The sequence below is a fragment of the Lampris incognitus genome, chromosome 11 (genome assembly GCF_029633865.1).
Source record: "Lampris incognitus isolate fLamInc1 chromosome 11, fLamInc1.hap2, whole genome shotgun sequence".
In the NCBI taxonomy this organism is placed as follows: domain Eukaryota; kingdom Metazoa; phylum Chordata; class Actinopteri; order Lampriformes; family Lampridae; genus Lampris; species Lampris incognitus.
Genome location: NC_079221.1, coordinates 5,028,321 through 5,054,467, shown reverse-complemented (window position 1 = coordinate 5,054,467; position 26,147 = coordinate 5,028,321). Strand labels below are relative to the sequence as shown.

Here is a 26,147-nt window from a genome sequence, read left to right as displayed (position 1 = left end):
ATACGGGTTCGCTTCCCGGCCGCGGCCGTTCCTGTGGTTGCGTTGTCCCCCCCGAATTCGCCACAATGTCATAAAAGCAACGGATAGGGTCCAGCGACCCTGAGAGTAGGATAGGCTGGCTGGATGAAAGCAGACGCTAATGAAAATACAGCTCTCAGCTTGTCTTAAAAAATGAGTCCCAGACACCCCAGTACAGTTTTAGCTTTAAAAAAAAGTGAATTGGCTCTACAGAGGAAAGTGCAAGACAATCCACTTAATACCGTATCATCATCCTAGCCTCGACAATTCAGTCTCTGGGTGCATAAATGAATGACCCAGCCAGTCATGTTTAAGCCACTATAATAAACCACTATCATTTCACCCCTGCTACACTGCCAGCACTGTATTATTCCTTCCCTGAACACCATACCTTTTAGAATCCACTGGCAAATAAACCGTGTCTGTATGGAGGGGATGCATGCTGCTTGACCTCTGAACTTGGGGTACGTGTGACTTAGTTTGGGACGCTGTTAAAGTCACTCCCCTGAATTACTTTGGTGACGGATAAAGAGTTTCCTGAACACGCAGAGGTGAATGTACCAACTTTTAGGCGAACAAAAGTAATGTGGCTTGGGTTGGACGTCTTTCCATTTGATTAACTGTACTAACCACCCTCACTCTTAGGCGGAGGAATGCCAGGGTGTTTATCCACCAACGCTTCACCCAGACGTCCATCCATCCATCCATCCATCATCCATCATCCAAACCGCTTATCCTGCTCTCGGGGTGCAGTGGCGCCCCCAGAAATGTTTCATCGGGGTGGCCAAATGGGGCCACTGAAAATCTTGGGGTGGCACACCAAAACCAAAAGCCATGACTGAATTTCGGGAATTCTATGCTGCTGTTGCAGTATACTGTATAGGCTAGTGGAAAACTGTCAATATGAGAGTTAAGAAAAATATACATTATTGATTTAAATGAACAGCACCTAATGTAAGATATCAGATAGAAGCTTATTCTGCATAATCAGAAGCATATTCTGCATAATCAGAAGCATATTCTGCATATGCGACTCGTGGCTGGGGGGGCCAGCAGGGGGGCCAGGGATAGTATCAGGGTGACGGTGGCCACCCCTGGCCACCCCTTGGTGGCGCCACTGTCGGGGTGGCGGGGATGCTGGAGCCTATCCCAGCAGTCACTGGGCGGCAGGCGGGGAGACACCCTGGACAGGCCGCCAGTCCACCAAAATCGACCTAAATTCTGTCGAGAGCGTGTATACACGTTCATCTCTAATTTACCATAATTTCCCCCATAATTAGCTTTCACTGCAGGTTTACGTATTTGCAGTGTCGGCGCTACGGGGGGGCGAGCCCCCCCCAAATGAAAGTTGTGCCCCCCCGCCAATTACCCAGTGATGATGTGAAAATTAGTACTTAAACATCATGTAAAAATTAAAATTAATTAATGCACACAGCACATTTAAATACATAATCAATAATAATAATAATCAACGAAATAAAATGCTTAAATTTCGCGATTGTGGAGGAGCGCGGTTGGCGGGACACCGGAGCGGAACATCAGTGTGTGATTTTGTCCATTCGGGTGGTCATTGCGTGTGACACACAGGAAAAGGACACTTTAAAAGCGCGGCAAAATCGACGGCGCTAGCTAGCTAGCTAGCTAACAGTAAAATCGTGACGGATATGAGAAAATGGCTACGATCCGCTCGTAGCGTCTGTGCGCGAATGGAAAACAACGGGGGGGGGGGGGGGCAGAGCAGAGCACAAGTAAGGATTCTAAGCGCACGTTCGAAGGTTAATTTAGCAAATAATTAATAAAAATGTAAACTACTAATAAGGCACGTTAGCCCCTAGCTGGCTAACGGGTCTGACCCTTTAGCCGAGCGGTTAGCGACGTGGCCTTGTGGCGCAGTACACACCGTATCGGATCCCGCACCGGGCAAGAAAACAACCGGTTACGCTGCCGACCCCGGCAGTGGGACCCCGGGTATAGACACACTGATTCGTCCCGTTTATGTTGTTTTATTGTGTTTACTCTGTGTATTGTCTGTGTTTTTATTTTTTACCTATTTGCCTTTGTCTGTTGTGGACCCTGAGTCTGCAGTACAGTTTTGAATGGACATGAATTGAACAGGGCGGCAATTAAATAAAACCCCAAAGGTCACACTCGGTACACGGGCACAACCCACAAGCCAGGCGGGGAGCTGCGTCCTCGTCCGACCCCGAAGTGCGCAGGACATTCCGCGAGAAGCGCAACACGGGTCCTCTAACCACGGACGCCGTGCATCCCGCCCAGCGACGAGACGCGTGGAAACACGAATACGGTGAAGACCCCCCGCCCTCCAAACAGACTCTTCTTCTCCTCCTTCTCTAGCCCCCCTCCAAACAGACTCTTCTTCTCCTCCTTCTCTACCCCCCCTCCAAACAGACTCTTCTTTTGACGCCCCCCCCCGCCGCCCTCCAAACAGACTCTTCTTCTTCTCCTCCTTCTCTACCCCCCCCTCCACAAATAGACTCTTCTTCGGACGCCCCCCCCGCCGCCCTCCAAACAGACTCTTCTTCTCCTCCTTCTCTACCCCCCCTCCAAACAGACTCTTCTTCTCCTCCTTCTCTACCCCCCCTCCAAACAGACTCTTCTTCTCCTCTGACCCCCCCCCCCGCCGCCCTCCAAACAGACTCTTCTTCTCCTCCTTCTCTACCCCCGCCGCCCTCCAAACAGGCTCTTCTGACACCCCCCGCCGCCCTCCAAACAGACTCTTCTTCTCCTCCTTCTCTACCCCCCCCCGCCGCCCTCCAAACAGACTCTTCTTCTCCTCTGACGCCCCCCCCCCGCCCTCCAAACAGACTTCTTCTCCTCCTTCTCTACCCCCCCCCCCCTCCAAACAGACTCTTCTTCTCCTTTTCTACCCCCCGTCAACGGACTCGCGCAGGTTCGCATCACCACACGCGCGGCGCCTGCGCTGGTGTACTGTAGGTGACGTCACACGCAGCATGGCGGTCAAGGTGACTCCCGTCAATATTTCTCTGATCGGATATTCGTTTTAAAAGCCGCGACGTCGGTGTCGGTGTTATCGAGCGTGGTGGACGGCTAGTCGCCGCGGATGTGTGCGTTTCTCTTTTAAAAAAAACAACAAAACTTCTTTTCAAATGCGCTGCGCTGTGGTTGTCAGCATCTTCTCCACGCCGGCGCGTCTCCTCCGGCCTCGGGGGGGGGAGAGACTCTCTCCCTCTCTCCCTCTACCTCTCTCCCCCCCGTTGGGACGTGGCGTCCGCCGGTCGTCCCGTATCGGTCGCTGCAGAACTCAAGTCTGGCTTCTGTTCATGTCGGGCTTCCCCGGCTTAGTGTGAGGAAGGCAGCCGGCGGCTGGCCGGTTCCGCCGGCTGGGTTCTGCTGCGCACGGTTCTGGGTTTGAGTCGCGTGGGTTCGTCTGCGTGACAGCTCGGTGTGTTTCTAGGAGCCTCGTCTCGACACCCCGGCCCTTTCTAAACAGCACCTGTCCATTCGTCTGTTACAGGTGCAGGCAACCAGAAGAGCAGACCCACAGGACCTGAAGAGGATCTTTCTGAAGGTAAGGTTGTCATTCACACAAGCCACGTCTGCTTCAGCTAATGGGACAACCAGCAAGTCACACATTGCACACAACCAGACTAATCACGTGTGTGGTTTATGTTGGGTGTCCAGAAGGGTACAGCACATAATGTGTGTAGTTTATGTTAGGTGTCCAGAAGGGTACAGCACATAATGTGTGTAGTTTATGTTAAGTGTCCAGAAGGGTACAGCACATAATGTGTGTAGTTTATGTTAGGTGTCCAGAAGGGTACAGCACATAATGTGTGTAGTGTATGTTAAGTGTCCAGAAGGGTACAGCACATAATGTGTGTAGTTTATGTTAGGTGTCCAGAAGGGTACAGTACATAATGTGTGTAGTTTATGTTAGGTGTCCAGAAGGGTACAGTACATAATGTGTGTAGTTTATGTTAAGTGTCCAGAGGGGTACAGTACATAATGTGTGTAGTTTATGTTGTGTCCAGAAGGGTACAGTACATAATGTGTGTGGTTTATGTTAGGTGTCCAGAAGGGTACAGTACATAATGTGTGTAGTTTATGTTGTGTCCAGAAGGGTACAGCACATAATGTGTGTAGTTTATGTTAGGTGTCCAGAAGGGTACAGTACATAATGTGTGTAGTTTATGTTAGGTGTCCAGAAGGGTACAGCACATAATGTGTGTAGTTTATGTTAGGTGTCCAGAAGGGTACAGCACATAATGTGTGTAGTTTATGTTAGGTGTCCAGAAGGGTACAGCACATAATGTGTGTAGTTTATGTTAAGTGTCCAGAAGGGTACAGTACATAATGTGTGTAGTTTATGTTGGGTGTCCAGAAGGGTACAGTACATAATGTGTGTAGTTTATGTTGGGTGTCCAGAAGGGTACAGCACATAATGTGTGTAGTTTATGTTAGGTGTCCAGAAGGGTACAGCACATAATGTGTGTAGTTTATGTTAGGTGTCCAGAAGGGTACAGCACATAATGTGTGTAGTGTATGTTAAGTGTCCAGAAGGGTACAGTACATAATGTGTGTAGTTTATGTTGGGTGTCCAGAAGGGTACAGTTCATAATGTGTGTAGTTTATGTTGGGTGTCCAGAAGGGTACAGTTCATAATGTGTGTAGTTTATGTTAGGTGTCCAGAAGGGTACAGTACATAATGTGTGTAGTTTATGTTAGGTGTCCAGAAGGGTACAGCACATAATGTGTGTAGTTTATGTTAGGTGTCCAGAAGGGTACAGTACATAATGTGTGTAGTTTATGTTAGGTGTCCAGAAGGGTACAGCACATAATGTGTGTAGTTTATGTTAGGTGTCCAGAAGGGTACAGCACATAATGTGTGTAGTTTATGTTAAGTGTCCAGAAGGGTACAGTACATAATGTGTGTAGTTTATGTTAGGTGTCCAGAAGGGTACAGCACATAATGTGTGTAGTTTATGTTAGGTGTCCAGAAGGGTACAGTTCATAATGTGTGTAGTTTATGTTAGGTGTCCAGAAGGGTACAGCACATAATGTGTGTAGTTTATATTGTGTCCAGAAGGGTACAGTACATAATGTGTGTAGTTTATGTTGTGTCCAGAAGGGTACAGTACATAATGTGTGTAGTTTATGTTGTGTCCAGAAGGGTACAGCACATAATGTGTGTAGTTTATATTGTGTCCAGAAGGGTACAGTACATAATGTGTGTAGTTTATGTTGTGTCCAGAAGGGTACAGTACATAATGTGTGTAGTTTATATTGTGTCCAGAAGGGTACAGTACATAATGTGTGTAGTTTATGTTGTGTCCAGAAGGGTACAGTACATAATGTGTGTAGTTTATGTTGGGTGTCCAGAAGGGTACAGCACATAATGTGTGTAGTTTATATTGTGTCCAGAAGGGTACAGTACATAATGTGTGTAGTTTATATTGTGTCCAGAAGGGTACAGTACATAATGTGTGTAGTTTATGTTGTGTCCAGAAGGGTACAGCACATAATGTGTGTAGTTTATATTGTGTCCAGAAGGGTACAGTACATAATGTGTGTAGTTTATGTTGGGTGTCCAGAAGGGTACAGTACATAATGTGTGTAGTTGATGTTGTGTCCAGAAGGGTACAGTACATAATGTGTGTGGTTTATGTTAAGTGTCCAGAAGGGTACAGTTCATAATGTGTGTAGTTTATGCTAGGTTTCCAAACGGGTACAGTACATAGTGGAAAGGTCACGGCAAAGCTTGTACTAATTTAGGATCTCCTTCAACAAAGCATCTCCCCTTGACTTGCCCTCATGCTTGTGGCATGTGCTTTGTGCTTCAGATCTGCACATGATCTATCGTTTAATATGAAACTTGAGTGGTCACTTGCCTTTTTAAAGCGACAAATTCATGACATTGGTGTGCATACCTGTTTACCCCCCACAGGTCTTGTTTGGAGTGTAAACTTGTCTCTATTTGAGCCAGCAGCTGCATTACGGTTCCGCCACTGCACTGTTACGGCTTCGCTAATTTCTAGTAGAAATTCAGCTAGAGGAGTTAATTAATGGATGCTTATTCAGACTGGCTGTATAATTTAATCAAGGACTACTTGAGCGATCCTGCGAGGGTGAATGGACACACAATTACATGATGGAGAAATGTGTTAATAAATTGGTTGGAATTAATACTTTCACTTAAACCATTCATTCAGGAGTGTGCACTGAATTGTAGCTTTAAAAAACACTCGGTGAGAATCTTTCTCTCTCCCTCTCCCTCTCCCTCTCCCTCTCTCTCTCTCTCGCTCTCTCTCTCGCTCTCTCTCGCTCTCTATCTGTGCTTGGCTGGGTTCCGAGTAACTGGCCTTTCTGTTGCCAGTTCATGCAGTGCTTATGTTTCCAGAGCTATCTCTGTTTTAAACTGAAACCCAATCCGGACACTAAAAATGGCCTTTCGTCTTAAAGCCTAGGCTAGAGCTTAGCTTAAGCACCACAGGCTGCACGTTTGCTGCATGTTTGGCTGCACGTTTTGCTTCACATAAATACATTTCCTGAGCTATATGCTAGTTTTTACTGCCTATGACAAATATGTATGTATAGGGAACATATAGACACGACTTTGTAGGAAATATTGATTACCATCTATTATTACATGACGTGCACCATTTCCATTGCATGTAATGTTCTTAATCTGATATTTTGGATCAACACATAACTACTTTAAGCGAAAGGAAAGGGAAAGTTTGACAAATATGAGAAATTGATTTCATTTTGTAACTGTGACTGAGCTCTGTAAGCAACTGGACTAACTGAAATAGTTAAGGAAAAGTATATCCCATTATCAGCTTAAGAGAAAGTGTACAAGTGTGTTCAGTAGAGATGCAACGATTGCAATTTTCGATTCCGATTTTTAAAATAATTTTTTTTTAAGTCTGACCTGATTCCGGTTTTCGCCACTTCCAATTTGTTTTTTTTTGTTTTTTTTTTCTAAGAACAATAATTGACAGCATACACAAACATTTTTGTAACTTTTCCTCAATGGAAATTTCAGTTGTATGTTCATAATAAAACATTTACTTTTTTTTAAATAACTTTTAATAAGTTTTTTTTTTGTAATATTTTCTCCAAAACTGCACCAGGTTGCAGGACCTTCTGTCACTCAAACAAATCTCAGAATAAAAAAGTGCTCAAGGTTACTGGACACAGCTTTTTTGTGCAAATAAAATCCAAGTGAAAATGAATTGCAGTATATCCCACTCTGTCTAACATGTTTTACTTTCCCAAAGCGAACAACTGTTTACGATGACATGTTTTAGCGCGTGTGTGTGTGTGTGTGTGTGTGTGTGTGTGTGTGTGTGTGTGTGGCCGTGACGTTACTGTCTGTGCCACGTTGTGTGTGACGTGAACCATCGTGTGGCGCATGCATGTATCTGACCGGCTGAGAATTGGATATATCTGAGACCGAGTGGGGGTGGCAGGGTGGTGCAGTGGTTAGCGCGGTCGTCTCACATCAAGAAGGTCCTGGGTTTGAGCCCCAGGGTAGTCCAACCTTGGGGGTCGTCCCAGGTCATCCTCTGTGTGGAGTTTGCATGTTCGCCCCATGTCTGCGTGGGTTTCCTCCCACAGTCCAAAGACATGTAGGTCAGGTGAATCAGCTGTACTAAATTATCCCTAGGTGTGAATGTGTGTGCGTATGTGTGTGCTTGTGTGTGTGTGTGAGTGTGTGTGTGAGTGTGTGTGTCAGCCCTGTGATGGCCTGGCGGCCTGTCCAGGGTGTCTACCTGCCTGCTGCCCAATGCCTGCTGGAATAGGCTCCAGCATCCCCGCGACCCTGTGCAGGATAAGTGGTTTGGATAATGGATGGATGGATGGATGGATGAGACTGACCGGCCAATCACCGGTCATGGCCAATCAAGCTAAAAATCGACCTATTGCAGTTACCAGCTGATTGACTGGTGCATCTGTAATATTCAGTACAAATCACAAAGATGTTCTGATATCTGTGCCTGACAAAAATGTTGGAAGTGAGAGGAGCCAAGTGACATGAAAAAATTGATGTTTTGGCGTCATTATTTTCTTATTATTCTTATTATTTATTACTATTTTTTTAAAATTTTGGTTGGCCTCAAAGCACTGAATTCATCTAGCACACCAAATACAGCTAAAAAAAGCAAGAATCAGTTGGGCTGACTGGCACATAAAACGTCACGCCAGGCAGTCAAAACCAAGATCTTATTGTCATAAAGAAAACTTGTTGACCAAATCACCTATTTTTTTAGATTCCCTCACATTGTATTGAGCATCTACTACACGTTAAAAGCTTTTGGTGACTGTGCACAAATCATCATTCTGTCTTACTGATACTCCATATGGGGTGAGATACTTATATGTCGGTCCCCACTGTGTTGCTGTCTGTCTCCCCTGCAGTATGCAAGTGTGGTGGAAGATGGCGAGAATTACATGAGCCCCAGGGACTTTGTACAGAGCTACCTAGGTCTGCACACACAGCCTCAACATAACCCTAAAACGGTGGACCTTATTGCCGGAGTAGCTGACACCACTAAAGATGGGTAAGAGCCTGTGGCGACGTTACGAGGCGAGCATGGTAAATGTTGTGTTGTTCCGGAACATCTTGCATATTGATAAATTAAAGGATCACTGTTCTCTCTGTGGCGGCACGGTGGCGCAGTGGCTAGCGCGGTCGCCTCACAGCAAGAAGGTCCCGGGTTCGAGCCCTGGGGTAGTCCAACCTTGGGGGTCGTCCTCTGTGTGGAGTTTGCATGTTCTCCCCGTGTCTGCGTGGGTTTCCTCCGGGGGCTCCGGTTTCCTCCCACAGTCCAAAGACATGTAGGTCAGGTGAATCACCGTACTAAATGCATGTGTGTGTGTGTGTGTGTGTGTGTGTGTGTGTGTGTGTGTGTGTGTGTGTGTGTGTGTGTGTGTGTGTATTGGCCCTGTGATGGACTGGCTGCCTGTCCAGGGTGTTTCCCCGCATGCTGCCCAGTGACTGCTGGGATAGGCTCCAGCATCCTGTGACCCTAAGTAAGGATAAGCGGTTTGGATAACGAATGAATGAATGAAAGAATGAATGAATGACTGTTCTCTCTGTTAGTGTTTCTTAGTGTGTGTTGAGGGACATTGTATAGCAGTGATGACAGGCATCGTTGTGGGTTTATGACATCTCAGTTGCAGCTTAAACAAACCTTGTTGTTTTTTGGGGGCCTAATAATGGTCTATTTGTTACACATTTTTTGGTGTGGGTAAACACTAAGGTGATTTCTTTATTTTCTGATCGTCGTTGCTTTACTTTAGCAGTGGGTTCATTCTCCTGTAGGCCGGGGCCACCATTGCTGAATCAACGTAGGGGAAACACTGTTCCTCAGGCCTCTTTGGCTGCTGAGTGAACTATGAAGCAGGTGAAACTGGAATGTGCAGTTTGTGTCCCCGGTCATTTCGTTTCCATTCTGCTATGTTTTTCTTGAACAGCTAGACCGTACATTACAGTCTCACCTGATTCTTAACATAGTCTCAGATCACATCCGGGTGGCGTAGCGGTCTGTTCCGTTGCCTACCAACATGAGGATCGCCGGTTCGAATCCCCGTGTTACCTCCGGCTTGGTCGGGCATCCCTACAAACACAATTGGCTGTGTCTGTGGGTAGGAAGCCGGATGTGGGTACGTGTCCTGGTCGCTGCACTCGCGCCTCCTCTGGTCGGTCGGGATGCCTGTTCGGGGGGGAGGGGGAACTGGGGGGACTAGCGTGATCCTCCCACGTGCTACGTCCCCCTAGTGAAACTCCTCACTGTCAGGTGAAAAGAAGCGGCTGGCGACTCCACATGTATCGGAGGAGGCATGTGGTAGTCTGCAGCCCTCCCTGGATCGGCAGAGGGGGTGGAGCGGCGACTGGGACGGCTCGGAAGAGTGAGGTAATTGGACGAGTACAATTGGGAAGAAAAAGGGGGAAAATCCCCCCACTCCCCAAAAAAATATATTTTCAGATCAAAGACGCATATGTCGAACATTAGTATGTAAAAAATATCCTTTAATTTTCCTTTAAGGCCTTAGAAAACCATTTGCCCTCTAGTGCCCCATCTATTGAGCTTTGTTTAAGGGTAAGTTATTAAATCTGTAGTCCAAAGCTTTACTGGATGTGTTAAATTACCAAAAAGAAAAAAAAAAAGAAAACAGCTAGAGAGAGCAAGGCGGACCGTTAATGATTTATCACAACGATGTTTACACAGACTCCATAGCCGTCTTTATCACTGTGTTGCACTACTGTTGACCGATAAAACCGCCGCTGATGAGATAAGATCCCTTATTTTTACAGTCCTCAGCAGTGCTGCAGAATCAGTCTCAAATAACTTCAATACAAGTCCAGGAAAGAGCAGCGCTGCCTAAAGTGAATTATTGGTTAGCCTGGATGAAAAATGCACACACAGTCCTGTTTACCAGTTTCATACTTAGAGGGCTGCAGTCTGGGTGTCTGGGTAGTGTAGCTGTCTATTCCGTTGCCTGCCAACACAGGGATCGCCGGTTCGAATCCCCCGTGTTACCTCCGGCTTGGTCGGGCGTCCCCACAGACACAATTGGCCGTGTCTGCGGGTGGGAAGCCGGATGTGGGTATGTGTCCTGGTCGCCGCACTAGCACCTCCTCTGGTCGGTCTGGGCAAATGTTCGAAGAAGGGGGGGAACTGGGGGGAATAGCGTGATCCTCCCACACGCTACGTCCCCCTGGTGAAACTCCTCACTGTCAGGTGAAACTCCTCACTGTCAGGTGAAAAGAAGCGGCGAGCGACTCCACATGTATGGGAGGAGGCATGTGGTAGTCTGCAGCCCTCCCCGGATCAGCAGAGGAGGTGGAGCAGAGACCGGGACGGCTCGGAAGAGAGGGGTAATTGGCCGGATACAATTGGGGGGAAAAAGAGGGGGAAAACACCACAAAATAAAAAATGTTGGCGCTGTCCTTTTTTAAAATGTCTGCTCCTGAGCGTTAATGGGGTTTTGCCGCTCGGTTCATAGGGTGTTAATTGGTGAAATTCATGGAGTTCATGAGGTGGTGCTGGTTTTGCTCATTTTGATAAAGTTGTGTCCCTGTTTCAGATAGTGCTCTTTCTTTCTTGTCCAAACAGACTGATCTCTTTCCAGGAGTTTGTGGCATTTGAGTCCGTGCTCTGCTCCCCAGATGCCCTGTTCATCGTTGCCTTTCAGTTGTTTGACAAGAATGGCACAGGAGACATCTCATTCGGTATGTACTCTGAGACGGGCGGCAGCTCGCTGGCGTGGGAGTGCGCTTGCTGCTGCTGCACATCTCATCAGCAGGAGACTACGCACGCTTACACATATAGTTCTCTTTAAACAAACCAAACTCGTCCTCTTAAAAGTGGACCAAAAAGTGGACCAACGGAAAAGGGACTCGGTTCTCCTTGCGTTCACATTGGCAGTTCATTGGAAAGAGGACTCAGTTCTCTTTCTGGTCCACGCTAGCTCTGATGGGGCCTCAGTCCTCTTTCTGTTCACACTACTAGAGGTACTCTGGAGCTCAGACCTTTTTCTCATTTGATTGCGTGTGGTCAAGTACTTTTGAGGTAGTTTTTTTACTTTGCCGCGGCACTGCAGTGCGGTGGTCCTGTCGAAGCCCCTCGCTCTCATATGACCTGCAGACTGAAGGAAAACCTCGGCATTTCTGTGCATTGTGGACAGTTGTCGTTTGATTTGTTCTTCATTCCATATCTGGAGCAGTGCAGTAGTTTCATCCTCAGACCAAACTGCTCCTCCTCCGCGAGTCTCACTTGCCGCCATGACTCCGTGTTGTTTGTCTTTTTGAACGTCCCAGTTCTGTCCACAGAAAGCCTAGAGGGCGGAAATACAACAGCAAAGGGCGACGTGAACCGAGAGCGCTTCGTGTTCACAAGGCACAGATTAAGCGAACCGAACCGCGGACCAAAATCGAATCGAACTCAGACCACCTCCCGAAGTGGTCTGAGTTGGGTTCGATTCAGAGGGGTCTGAGTTCGTTTGGAGTTTTGGAGTGTTCACATATGCGCAGAAAATGCTGACTAATCGCTCGGAGTTCGTTTGGAGGGCTGAAACGGACCAAGTGTGAAAACACCCTAAGCATCATGTTACATATAAAATCTAAGACGGTAGCGTAATTCATCAAAGTGAGTACATGAATGATACTTGATTCATGCAGGCAAAAGGCAGAAAGAGGCATGTCGTGGGTTTAGAACGTGTGTGTGTGTGTGTGTGAGAGGGAGCATTACTCGGATGAATGTGTGATTCTGGCCTCACTGAAGCACGTGCAGGCAGTGAATGTGGCGGTAGTCGTGTTTCTTTTTGCTGGGCTGCCGGAGCCGGTGAAGCGATGCACACGCCAGCTGCTCGTACTCTCGAGGTCTCGTCGCAGGGCGGAGGACTGGCCGAGCTGTGAGGAACATCGCGTTATTAACTAGTTCAGTATGGCGAGAAGTGAGATGACTCGGAGCGCGTCGCAAACCAGGAGATGCAGGGTCTGACACACGGGTTTGCGTTGCACTTTGTGTAGAACTGGCCTCCATGAAGATGACCGAAATTGAGAGCAGTCCTTATACACAGAACTTCCTGGGTCAACTCGAAGCCCTCGCAATGTAAAGGGAGGGGGGTCAGACACCCTATTTCAACTCCTTAGTTCATATTGACTCCTTTCCTCCATATCAGAGAGGCTTCTCGCGCATCCCGAGACAGACTTCCAAAAATAGTAGCGCTTTGCATGATTTCCCCTTCACCCCTTGTTATTATTCATTAATTTCACAATATTTCAGAGAATGTGCGTGACATCTTCAGCCAGACCACAGTGCACCACCACATCCCCTTCAACTGGGACTGTGAGTTCATCAGGCTACACTTCGGCCATGAAAGAAAGAAGCGTCTCAGCTACCCAGAGTTCACCCAGTTTCTACAGGTAAGGGCCCGTGTACAGCACACAAACCCGGCCGCCTGTGTCCAGTCAGCGGTGTTCTCGCGTTATAACCACATAACCGTGACTGAAACTTACAAGCTAACATGAATCCAAAGTTTAAAGTTAGTGCTACATTTTTAGCCCGACCCCTCGCATTGAAACAACAATGCCAAAATAAGGAGAGGAATCAAACACTAGTACTGTAAAAAAATAAAAATAAAAACATCACCGAGTAGAAAACAGTTGATCCTGGCTCAAAATGATGTGAAACTGGGCGTCCGGGTAGCGTAGCGGTCTATTCCGCTGCCTACCAACACGGGGATTTCAAACCCTCCGGCTTGGTCAGGCGTCCCTAACCTGGTCGCTGCACTAGCGCCTCCTCTGGTCAGTCGGGGCACCTGTTCGGGGGGAGGGATAACTGGGGGGGAATAGCGTGATCCTCCCACACGCTACGTCCCTCTGGTGAAACTCCTCACTGTCAGGTGAAAAGAAGCGGTTGGCGACTCTACATGTATCGGTCTGCAGCCCTCCCCGGATCGGCAGAGGGGGAGGAGCAGAGACCAGAACGCCATGGAAGAGTGGGGTAATTGGCCGGATACAACTCGGAGAAAGAGGAGGAAATTTAAGGGAAAAAAAAGCCGATATGGAACTGTTGTTGCTTGAGAAATCCTTTGACAAATACACAATATGAGAAGCTACATTCCATAACACCCACCGCCTAAATGAAGGGACCCCAATGTGACATGCATCAGCCTCACCTGTCCTACAGGAAGGTAAGGTACAAAGAACGCAAAGCCCTTCTGAGTTATTGCGGTTGCTTGGTTTATGACCCAGCGCCGTATTACGACACATAATGCCGCCCTTCATCGGTAGTTGCCGGAACGTTGCCGAGACCCCCGCTCTGTAGAAGCTTTATGGAAACGAAGGCCTCTGGTTTGACGAGGAGGGCTGTTGGCTCGGGGAGACGCTGGGTGGTCTGAGAGCTGCACAACTCCACTACAGTGTGGGATCCCTCAGAGCACTTTGTGGTTTATCACAGTTGACTAGGGCTTCCCCCCATTTCACCAAAGACCCTCACGTGTACAGGTTTTCGTTGGAGCTCTAACGATATTATTCTGTTGTTTTTCTGTTAAGTCTCAGCTGATTTCTTTTTTCTCTTTATTTTTATTTTTTTTAAAAATTTATTTCTGATTTTTCTCCCAATTTAGTGGCCAATTGATCCCTATTTTAATTCAAACACCCACCCTCGTATTGCATGCGTTCGCCAACTGCGTCTCTCCGGCCGGCAGTCTCGAAGGAGACGCCTCCCCACTTTCGTGACAAGGCGAATCCAAGCCGAACCACTGTTTTTCCGACACACACAGAGACGCATTCACATGACGAACACAAGCCGACTCCGCCCCCCTCCCGAAGACAGCGTTGCCAATGATTGCTGCTTCATCGAGTCCGGCCATAGTCGGATCTGACGAGCTTTTTTCTCTTTATGACCTCGGCATGGGGACAAACACTTAAGAAAGCCTTTGAAAAGAAGTGGACATTCCTTGCTGGATTATACGTTGAGGTAATGGGTCGGGCAATATTTGCTCTGCCACCTTGTGGTTACTGCATTATTCCCTCAGCTCCTTGGCCAGACTGCACCTCAAACTTTAGTGAGTGCAGACAAAGAAGTGCGCCTGAAGCTCGTGTCTTTGTTTTGTGAGGTGACGGTCAAGCATCGTTACTTAATGCATCATTTTCAACACTACAATCAGCAAACAGTTGGAGAGTTAATTTTTAGCAACAAGCGACTGACTGAACTGTCAGTATCGGGGTATACAGAAGAGGAAACTCCACAGTAGGGTGACTTAGTTGCACTATGAGAGGAGAAGTCCTCTGGTCATACGCAATGAGCTTTGACAGCAGACTTGACCCAGGGTCAGTCAACCTCTGCATCCCCTCCTGATTGCATGGCTGTCGTATCGAATCATCTCCGTCCGGACACACCTGCCGCCCGTTCCAGTGTGCCATTCCGCTCGGCTCTGGTCCGAGATCAGACTTCACTGGACATGGTTTCCATTAGTCTCCAGAGAGACGGTGGTGATTACAAGAGCCAGTGTCTAACACTGTCACATCTGATGACTTCCACATCCGTACAGCAGCGTCCAGCTTTGATATCGTTATACTTTCTATTTCTAATGTTCCATCTCACCGCTGTCTTGTAAGGCAATGCTCCTCATCACGGGAGCCCCGCGCTTCTCGCTTCTTTTGTCCGCTAACTGTTTGACCTCTCCTCTCTTTTTGCCGTAGGAGCTGCAGCTGGAGCATGCCCGCCAGGCTTTCTTACAGAAGGACAAGAACAAGAGCGGCACCATCACTGCACTGGACTTCAGCGACATCATGGCCACCACTAGACACCACATGCTGACTTCGTTTGTAGAGGAGAATTTGGTCTCGGTGAGTTTGGACAAAAAGAACTGCACTTGTTGCTTCAGCTGCAGGAGGAGAAGGTCATATACTGAGAGACACGAAACCCTACAACTGCCTGTGACGTTCACGAGCGGTTTATGTCTCAGCATTTTGAGATACATCAGATGGCAACAGCAGAAAACAGATTGTAGGTTTTGCCTAAATGCTGAAACACTGAAGGGAGTGACAGGCTCTGCATTTTCTCTTCAGGCTGCAGGAGGAACTACCTCTCACCTGGTGAGCTTTTCCTACTTCAACGCCTTCAACGCCCTGCTTAACAATATGGAGCTGGTCAGCAAGGTTTACAGCACTGTCGCCGGCACGTACAAAGACATGCTGGTCACCAAAGGTATGCCCCAGCAAGTCTTCTGGAAGCATCTCGTGAGCTACACCGATGCCACTGAAAATGAGACTGTGTACATTTCATATGTAATATGAAATGTGGCTGTTCCATCACGTTTCGACTTTCTTGACAGACTGGTGTCAGGGAACACAGGGGGCATTATACCGTAACACTAAATTGATAAGGTAAATGAATATCATCCCATGGTAATCAGTTCACCCCTCCCACACATGTAGATCCGTGGAGCTGGTAGTCGTCCTGTCAATCATATCTCCTCCTTCCTGTGTTTCCCATAGCGGTGCATACCGTAGATTGCCCCCGTACTGTCTCTCTGTGGTCTACCTTCCGTATAATAGACCTGGGTCAAATAGTATTGGCAAATATTTGCATTAACTCACGTGGAGTTGCGAGTTTGTTTGGGTTTAGTGCACCCAAGCAAATCAGATGGTATCACATCAGTTGTCAGTCACGGAAAAGAGAAGCAGACTCGTGACCGGGGAATTTGTCAATTCCAATTCTTGCACTACTCGGGGGAAATCTTGGCGAGTTGCGGGAACTACCGCAGTCCTCAACAACAGCAGTGTGGGTATTTTTAAATGCAGATGCTGAATCCCCAGTCACGGCGTACAGTAAAAGACTGGTTTACATCACCCAGACTGCTGCTGCTGCTGCTCTGGGTGCTGAATGCGTGCAGCAGGGTGAGAGCTGTGAAGCAGTTTGTTACTGAAAAGGAGGTCCATTTTCTTTGGTTTATAAAAAAACCCAAAACAAATAAATGCAAAAGGGGTACCTTCCTGCGACTGTTTAAACTGCCCCACATTCTACTATCAATTGTGGGGAAACTCCACCCATTGGGCACCCCGAATAACTTGAACAGACCATAAAATGGGTCTGCAAATACAATTTGACCCCGGTCCTGCTGAAAAACAAATGGAGGAAAACAGTAATGGATGGATGGATGGATGGATGGATGGAAGGTAACCATTATGGTTTGCACCATGGTGCTGCAGACCCTCCTGTGTGACAGATAAGTGAGCATGCCGTGCGTGGTCCTCGTTGAGCGATGTCTTTTGTGTGACACTATTCGCTCTCCTTCTCTGTCCCCATGCAGAGGAGTTCACTCACGCCGCCAATAGGTTTGGCCAGATCACGCCGATGGAGATCGACATCCTCTTCCAGCTGTCCGGTCTCCATTCTCACTCCGGGTAAGTTCACCGTCGCTCGGTTCTTGGGCACGCTTCGCTCGGCAGTGTCATTTGTTCTCTGCCGCCGTCCCCCCCCGCGTCTTTCTGTTTGACTCAGAATGTTTATCCGAAGCGGTGTTGTTTCTGGCGAGTCCATGAATGGAATAAATATGTTACGGCTCCATTTACTGGATGTAAATTCTAAGTTATTAGTAATTCGGTTTAACAACAGTGGCTCCACTGGTTGATTTACAAGACAAACATAAAACATAGATGCAGACTTTATGATGCGTCAGGCCAGTGGGGAATATTTGTGGCTTGCCCGTTTGGTTAAAAAAAACCAAAAAACAGAAAAACGACAAAAACAAACGCTTTCATTTACTGACTGAGCCACGGGCATCTTTCCCACTTTGTTTGTGCGTTGTTTATGTAAACTCATATTAAAGTCGCAGTAACGTTCAGTTATGAGGCAGTAAAAAGGTCCTGTGGAAAATCTTACATCACCTGCTGCTACGTTGCGATAGATGCACGGCTTTTTCTTTAAAAAAACAAAAAAAAACAATCTAACGGCCTTACACAGCGAACTCTCTCTCCCCTCCCCCAACCCCCCGCTGTTGTTGTGTTAAGACGGCTGAACCTCACGGACATTGAGAGGATAGCGCCGCTGGAGGAAGGCGCCATGCCGTACCACCTAGCCGAGGCCCAGAGACAGGTAGCCTGACTGACACCTCTAATACACCTCACCTCCCCCGCGGCCTTTTATCTCAGCCCTGCCCCCCCCCCCCATTCCTCGGCTTGCCGTCTCGGAGAGGAGCAAGAGGGAAAATATCCAACGACGGAATTAGCGGAGCGCCCGTGTTTCTCTTCCCTTGTGAAGTGCATTACTAAAACTCTCAGATAAAAGTCCGCCAATTATCAGCATAAAAGAGGGATGGATTGTTGGGATGCTCCTCTCCGTGAAAGGCTCGCCTATTTTATTCAGCGTAGCCAGATACACACATCAGACGCAATCACACATCTGAGACGCTAATAGGAGGCTTTTATCAGCCTGGGTCTTCAGGAGTGTTAGGAGCCTTTGGGCAAAGTCTGTTTAGAGCAGGAACAGAGTGAGGGTTGGGGGGTGGGGGGGGAGTTGGATGTTGAGGTGGATGTGAAAGAAAAAAAAATGGTTCCTGCCGCTGCCGGATGACTCGGTTCTCCATATCAGGCTGTGGTCAGACCTTTAGCCCATTCATGCTCCTGGGACTTCAGCTTGGAGGTCTGGAATTCAATTCCCGGGGTGGGTTGGAGTGTGGGGGGGGGGGGCAACAAGAACATGTTGCAATTGTCAGGTCTGCCCTTAGTGGAAGTAGGCTAATTGTTCAAACCCTTTGATCAAGACCTCCATCTTGTTAGCATGCAACCCTCAGTGGAAGCAGCTGGGAAGGAGTAAAGGCCTGATCTTGCTTTGGTCTACTTTGCTCCATCTCTCCTCCGCTCGGGTCTGGTCTGGTCTGGTCTGGTCTGGGAGAAGTTGCTCACTGCTGCAACCAGGGTGCACGCACTTTGACTGAGTGTTACTCAGGCTGTTATTCATGTAGATTCTTATCTGTACACGGAAAAGGCCCGTGGCGTTTTTCTGTTTTACTACAAATCGGTGAGAACAGCGGGGGCTCCACTTTCGGCATCAACCTCCAAACCACAGATCAGGCAGATAAGTTAAATTATGGTTAGCTGTGAAAATCAAAAGAAGACCCCTTAGCCTCATAGCCTCTCGCTAGCCTCAGACTAACTGAGGGCATCCCTGGAAAAGTTCCCTGTGTTTTTACACAATCGTTTACTGTATTCGAAGCCAGATTTTCTGAGACGCACAATACTGGCTGATGACTCAGATGCTCCTCCATGACATATCTACATTCCATCGCCTTCCTCCCCTGCTGACTGCTCCATAGCGTTTTCCTTTCCACAATGTATCTGGTTTGCTATAGTTTAATAGCCAGCCGGTTCATGGTTAGTGTCCTGATCCCTCGTCTTTCTCCAGATTCATTCGACCACTGGTGTCTTTTCCCCCCTGTACAGCACGCTCACGAAACGTCTCGGCCCATCTGGCTCCAAGCTGCTGAGTCTGCCTACAGGTTCAGTCTGGGCTCAATCGCTGGAGGTGAGTGACATGTCTGCAGCACAGCCCCTGGCCCACTGAAGGGTAACCCTAGCCGGGCAGACTGGCGCGTTGAGGCCCCGGGGCTGGTCATTGTGCTGTGGGGGAGAGGGGCTCTGATCTGAGGGTCCGGCATTGTGCTGCTGTGCCACTGGTGGCTCCAGGCTGTCTTTGGAGTCGGTGCTTTGGAATGACACAAATCTTCCGGAACCGCACTCTGGAATCTCCGTCTAATTACACTGGAAGGAACTAATACAAGGAACCTCTGACATAACTGCCTCTGAGATAGGAACAGACTGGGACTTTGTGTGGCTTTGTGTGCGTGAGTGTGTGCGAGTGCGTGCGTGTGCATACATGTGCATGCATGCACATGCGGTTGTGTGTTCATGTGCACTGACCCAAACCACACAAATGGGTCATCAGTCCTAATTCACCGCTGGCTGCCGTAGGCATGGTTAGAGAGGTGTTATGAGTGATGGTGAAAACGCTGCTCTTTGTGGTGATAATAAAGCTTTTCTCACCCGCCGCACTAATGAACGCTGCCAGAGCTGTTTGCATGTTTGAGAGCCGAGTCATTACGGGCCCCTTTGATGTCGGACAAGATGAGGCAAGCCGGCGCGGCTGACAGCGAGCAGGTTTTAGTGCAATCTGCTGCAGCGTCGCCTCCCCAGACACACTCGACACATCGGCTTTCCCACAGTCTGCAGACTCCTTACTCTGTCTGGCCTAATAACTGTTTTCACCTAGTCTCTACACACACACACACACACACACAAACTTGTATTCATCCTTCAGTGCAGTGATCATAACACAAGGTAATTTGGTAAATGAATGAGTGTCACTATAAGAGTCAGACACTGACAGAGGACTTTGGATGGCTTGGTGGTCATTGTGCGCCAGGGACGTGTGTGCGGGGTGGGGGTAGGTCGGGGGGGGGTTGCTCCAAGCTACCTCTGTGCTCTGAACACCCTCGGTTGACCCGCGTTTGTGTTTCACAGCTACATGCATGCGTCTCGGCTGGCTTTACAACGCGCAAGGTTTCTGATCACACTGTCGGATGCCGGTTAAGTCGGGCGCTCGCGCCAAGTCTTAGCGGCATGGAGCACAGGCCTCACGTCGCTGGTTTACTGATGGGTTTGTTTGTTTCTGCAGCCACCGGTGCAACGGCTGTGTACCCGATCGACCTGGTGAAGACCCGCATGCAGAACCAGCGGTCCACAGGCTCCTTCGTAGGAGAACTGATGTACAAGAACAGCTTTGATTGTGCCAAGAAAGTACTCCGATACGAGGGCGTCTTCGGATTCTACAGAGGTAACGCGGAGCAGTGGGACCCGGAATTGGGGCATACATGTGGGTCATGTTGGGGTGGGGGGGGGGGGGGGGGTTCTAATAGGAGCGGACTGGGGCATTGTCAATGTGCTAATATCAACAGCATGGCTCACTAATTGATACCAGAAACCTTTGGCCCTCCCTATTCATCCCCGAATAAAGCCAGCAACACCCAGGGGTCGCATTTTCATTATTTCAATACCTGGGAGAGCTCCTGGAGGAGAACGGCCAGCCAGATTCATGTAGCAGCTCCTGGAGGAGAACGGCCAGCCAGATTCATGTAGCAGCATTGTCTGATGTAGCTCCGCCAGCGTAGCGATAATGGTGCTGAAGGCTGTTGATACTCAATACTCCCACCCAGGGGCTGCTCATATGAAGGAAGTCAAGACTGCCATCTACTGCTGCACCCTCCATTGCAGCTCTCTGTTGTTCCAATCCACTCTGCTCTATTCTGCCCCCCCCCCATCCCCCCTTCCCTCTGTCTATCTCTTCCACGCGATGAGGGGGCGATTGACTGAGAGACAGACACGCTTGGGTGTTTTCTGGCTGGACACCAGCAGCGGTCACTCGGCAGCTCCTTCTGAAGTTTATCTGGCACGATGAAGGACAGAGGGTGAAACAGTACGGTGGTTATCGCCGCCGTAGCGCCCCCCCCCCCCCCCACACACACACACACACATGCACCCCCATCCCGACTCTTGCCTGTGACCACACAGCGCTCTCTGTTCCCCGCTACAGAGGGCTCAGGGCTCAGGCCTCAGCCATGCCGAGCCCATACACACCGACAGTGTCATATTTTGGACTTTTGTTCACATTGAATGGGACCTTTGTAGGCTGGTGCATCAGAAGTATCAGGCGTATCTGTAAATATTTATGGGTTTGTTTTACACTGACGAGAATCCTGCAGATTACCTTGTACTAACTCTCAGTGGATTTATTCATTCAGCCAAAAAACGAAAAGTGTATTCATCTCAGGCCAGAGTTTTCTTCTCCATGTCTGGTGTTTTTTTGATGGTGTCTGCGGAAAATGTTTTGCAGGTCTCCTGCCGCAGCTCATTGGCGTGGCCCCCGAGAAGGCTATCAAACTCACGGCAAGTCATTCCGCACCGCGGCTGAGTGTTCGGCAGAGTTGTTTTGAATGATCGACTGTGGATGATAAACACACACACACACGCACACGGCTGCGAGTCCGATCGCTGCCGCGGGCGAGGCGAGCGCCGTGTGTCATCCGTCTTCTCCCTCCCGTTTCCTCTCCGCAGATGAACGACTTTGTACGGGACAAGTTCACCTCGCAAGATGACACCATTCCCCTGGCTGCAGAGATCCTCGCTGGCGGATGTGTAAGTTTTAGTTGGGGGATTCTGTCTATGGGTGGGGGGGGGGGGGGGATAAATGTAAAAAAAAGAGGCGTTTCTTGAAAAAGACAGGAAATAGACCGGCTTAAGAAGTAACGCGGTGAGATAATTATCCTTTTGTCCTTTCCAAAAGTCGAAGTCGCCAAGTTTAACTGACAACACTTTACAGCCGGAGTTGAACAGTTGTGCTTTATTGCACGCCGGCTCCTCGTTATTCATGTTCGATTCACCACGCCGTAGCATTTTCTAAGTGCATCGGAAGACGGGCGCTTAATTCTCTTGTCCTAACCCTCAGCCGGCGCGGGTGTGGAAGTGAGACAGACGGGCCGGGGAGCACAGCCCGAGCTCGCTCGCGGACGAGCGGGGGTCCGCGGGGTCGTGACCCCTGTCAGGGTGTAATCGGAGGAAGAGGCCCCGGAGGGTCCTAGATGGAGCTGGTTCTGGCTCAGCGTGATTAAGTTTGACAACGCAGCACATACCTCAGGGCCCACGGGCACCGCGCAGAACAGGTCCCCCGCCACAGAAAGGGACGCCGACCGAGACCGAGGACGCCGCCGTCCATGCCGAGCGCAGAGAACTAGACGAGCGTCATCTCGCGTCGCGCCTTGATTTCTCTGCAGATTTGTTCTGTGAAAGGCGGTGTTTATTTTTGCCACGTCACATAAATTGGCCTGCGGCCTCAAGCACGGCGGTTTCGTAAGAGTTACGACGTCTGGTTGCCGTGCCGACAGAGGAGAACGCCGCCGAAGATAAAAGATCAACACAGACGAGATGAAGGCATTAATCTTCAGAGCAGCGGATATTCCCCTTCCACTTGGAAAATGACTTTAAATGTGCCCGAGCTTTTTTTAGACCTTTGCTCGGATGTTTACAGATAAGACCCCTGCCCCGAATGTCACCGGCAACCATCCCGGGGCCTGATTAGATTTGGGGAGGGTGATAAATGTGCCTGAGTCAGAGGGTGCTGTGCCTCGGGGCGTCAGCGGCCTGGACCCCGAGCCGCCCGGGTGATTCACCGCTCTCCCCTGGGAACGGGGTGAATTGTTGGAAGTGTGCGGGGCGAGGCCAGGCTCGGCCACTCACCCTTCCACAGGAGGTGCCTCGGGGGAAGGGAAGGGGGCAAGAGGGCTGGTGCCGGGGTCAAAGCCTCCCAACCATGAGCCGGGGCTCCTCCGTACCCGGTGCCTGTTCCAACCTGACCCCGCTGGTTTCTCTATCAATGCCTGCTTTTTTTCTCCTTCTGCCAAGGCCATTTTCTGACAGCACGAAATCAGTTTGGGGGGGGGTGGGGGGCGGGGGGCGGGGGAGGGGTAACAGTATCTCTTGTGTTACAGCTCGCTGAAACGATTTGGAAACCCCTTCCCGGAATGAAACGCTAGCACATCTAAATGATCTCCATCTAAAATTCACCCGTAGATATGGTAAGAAGGTAAACTCGCTTGAACCAGAGGAAACACTCTTTAGAGACCCCCGACCCCTGCCCCCCCCCCCCACCCCACACACACACACACACTGTCGACAACGGCATATGCAGTGTTTGTCATCTCATTAATTCTGTTGCTTCCTGCAGGCTGGAGGTTCCCAAGTTATTTTCACCAACCCTCTTGAGATTGTAAAGATCCGTCTGCAGGTGGCCGGAGAGATCACCACGGGGCCCCGGGTCAGCGCCCTGAACGTTGTGAGAGACCTGGGCTTCTTTGGCCTCTACAAGGTGGGTCAGAAACTCTCCAGCAGCATGTGCACCGCAGCGTCGGCCTCTGCCGAGTGCCAGACAAGGGCATCGAAAGACACACGCCACACTTCATTTGCTGGGCTCATGACAGGATTTCATGGACCGCAGTACACATTACTGGACTTTAATTTTTATCTAAATAATTTCTCTTTAATGATACCGCCTCAGTGGCGTTTTCTTGCTTTTCACACCAGGTCGCAGATACAATACCGTCCCCGCTAAACCATTTGAATGTGCACGAGGCGTAATTGAGATCAGAATCTGGAATTTGAAGATTGCACAACTTTTTACTGACTGTTTGCAATTTTCCAAAACAGTCTTTAATGTGCAAAAGGTAGCGCGGCCAACAACCAACAGCAAATTAGCAAGGAATCATGCTTTGCTACCGCTGCCTTCCAAGTCCTCATGGGTTTACTTACATCTTGAGTCATGTGTACATAGTCCATATTTTAATGAGTAGCAGACAGCTTGTTAAAGAAAAAACTGACTTCCTCCTGCTGGATGGAGCCAGCAGACTGGGTTCCATGGTAATGCTGACTGAGAGAGAGAGAGGCAAAGGTGTGGGCTGATCTTAGAGCTCTCTGGAGGCCGAGGGCGGCAGCTCTGCCTGGGGGTCTTTGGCTCCTACTCTAACCACCCGGGCCCCCCTGTGGGTTGGCTCAGACGGCTCCCAAACCAGATAATCTCTAAGGCATAACCACACCGCTGCTTCACCGGCTGCCTCCACCCCTTCAAGTGGGACCACAGCCCTCTCATATTTTATAACAGAAAATATAGGCTGGGCTTGAGAGCCCGGGATTTGTACTTCCAGTGGAGACGGGGCTTTAGTGGGGCACTAAACAGAATGAGGAGGGAAGATCTCGAGACCGTTGTGCTTCACTGCGCCGTCTATGAAATTAACCTGCACAGTGCACCGCTGGTCTGAGAGCTCTCTGAGCGTCATCACCACCACCCTCAGATGTAATCACAAAAGAGCTTTTGCATTTCATCATGTCTGCCGGAGCGCTCCGGCAGGTGTCGTTATGTGTGGCTCGGCAGTACAGGGAGTCTCTTTTGTGTTTGTGGGTCAGGGAGCGAAAGCCTGCTTTCTGCGCGACATCCCCTTCTCCGCCATCTACTTCCCCGTGTACGCCCACACCAAGGAGAAGCTGGCAGATGAGCAGGGGAGGCTGGGAGCGGCGCAATTGCTCACCGCTGGAGCCATCGCAGGTAACGAATACATCCGGACACCTCCGGCTCTCTCGGCATTGGCATTCATACAGTAACCCATTTTCCTTTTCTCTCCCTCCCCCACGATGATTGCGGAAGGGGTCGAACCCCGTATGATCCGTTGTTCCAAGGAATGTTTTTCATTTTAAGGTTTCCATATTTACCGTGTTTCTTTACTACATGCTAAAACGCCGGACTCCCGGAGCGGTTGCAGTGTCTGTACAGCGAATTTATGTCCCTTCCTGATACCGTGCAGCCGTCCCCAGTTCAAGCCCCGTGTGATACCTTGTGTGCATAGTGCCTCATTACGCTGGTTTGTGAAACGTCTCCGAAGGTGTGCCGGCCGCTTCGCTGGTAACCCCTGCTGATGTCGTAAAGACCAGGCTCCAGGTGGCGGCTCGGGCGGGCCAGACCACGTACACCGGAGTCACCGACTGCTTCAGGAAGATCCTGAAGGAGGAAGGTTTCAGGGCGTTGTGGAAGGGCGCGGGAGGTACACACACACACACACACACACACACACACACACACACACAAACACACGTTGCAGGCCAATAAGTGGTTTCATGACTGGGAAATGAGACTCGCCGTGGCTTCTGTAATTATTGTCTTGAATCCAGCAGAGAACTGTCAGACACTGCATGGTAATTTTCAATCTTTCCCCCGGTAGCCCGCGTCTGCAGATCTTCGCCTCAGTTTGGCGTAACCCTGGTGACCTACGAGCTGCTACAGAGATGGTTGTACATCGACTTCGGAGGACAGTAAGTGGCACTCGCATCAGCTTTGTTTCTCGGTGTGCGTTATTTACAGACGGCGTCATCCGCCCGTAGTGATAAACAAAACCTCTCCCCCCCCCCCCCCCTCAGCCGTCCCACTGGATCTTTGCCAACTCCTAAGTCCAGGATTGAGGACCTCCCCTCCGTGACCGCAGACCATGTGGGCGGCTACTGCTTCGCCGCCGCCACCTTTGCCGGCGTAGAGAGCAAATTTGGTCTGCACCTGCCCAAGTTCAAGTCTTCTGGAGCGGTGGCGATCGGCGCCACCGAGCCAAAAAAGGACCCGCAGGCCTCGTGAGCGGTCTCTCCTCTCGCCGTGCGGACGGCGAGGGTCGCATGTACCTCGAGCCCAATGCCCTTAAAACTACACCCGCCCGTATCCCTCCAAAAGTTTTATTTGAAAAAACAAAAACAAACATCCGGCTTCGTTAATATGCATTGCGACAGCGGTCTTGCGTAGAATGCTGCATGACTCTGGCTTTTAAACTCTTCTTTGCAAAGCTTGCACATGATTGTTGTACATACTGTACTTCTGTGGAGGGACATTATGGCATAACGGACTGTTACTGTGTGTGTCTGTGGCGTGTGCAGCCTCGGTGTGCTTGTGTCGGTCACATTTCAGAGACTTGAGAGGATGTACAAATGTTTTCAAAGTGTTTATTTTGAAATCATGACCAGGGCTTCGGAGGAAATAATTTAAATGTAC

At 49.4% G+C, this 26,147-nt stretch overlaps 1 protein-coding gene across 1 annotated transcript; it reads left to right on the top strand.

Annotated features, from left to right (window-relative positions):
- Positions 1-2,990: 2,990 nt before the first annotated feature.
- On the top strand, positions 2,991-25,983 carry LOC130121131 (electrogenic aspartate/glutamate antiporter SLC25A12, mitochondrial-like). The gene is made up of 18 exons (XM_056289982.1): positions 2,991-3,002; positions 3,515-3,568; positions 8,422-8,564; positions 11,124-11,239; positions 12,795-12,934; positions 15,218-15,364; positions 15,587-15,725; positions 16,831-16,924; positions 17,531-17,615; positions 18,962-19,043; positions 20,193-20,351; positions 21,408-21,460; positions 21,629-21,709; positions 23,295-23,435; positions 24,527-24,665; positions 25,000-25,158; positions 25,336-25,426; positions 25,532-25,983. The coding sequence occupies exons 1-18, from the start codon at positions 2,991-2,993 to the stop codon at positions 25,737-25,739; spliced, it is 2,043 nt and encodes a 680-aa protein (XP_056145957.1). The 3' UTR covers positions 25,740-25,983.
- The last annotated feature ends 164 nt before the right edge of the window (positions 25,984-26,147 follow it).

Excerpts from the sequence above, each read along its gene's own strand:
- LOC130121131 (XM_056289982.1), top strand. Across the intron at positions 3,569-8,421 it reads TGAAGAGGATCTTTCTGAAG|TATGCAAGTGTGGTGGAAGA; the intron begins GTAAGGTTGTCA and ends TCTCCCCTGCAG. Across the intron at positions 19,044-20,192 it reads TCTGGGCTCAATCGCTGGAG|CCACCGGTGCAACGGCTGTG; the intron begins GTGAGTGACATG and ends TTGTTTCTGCAG.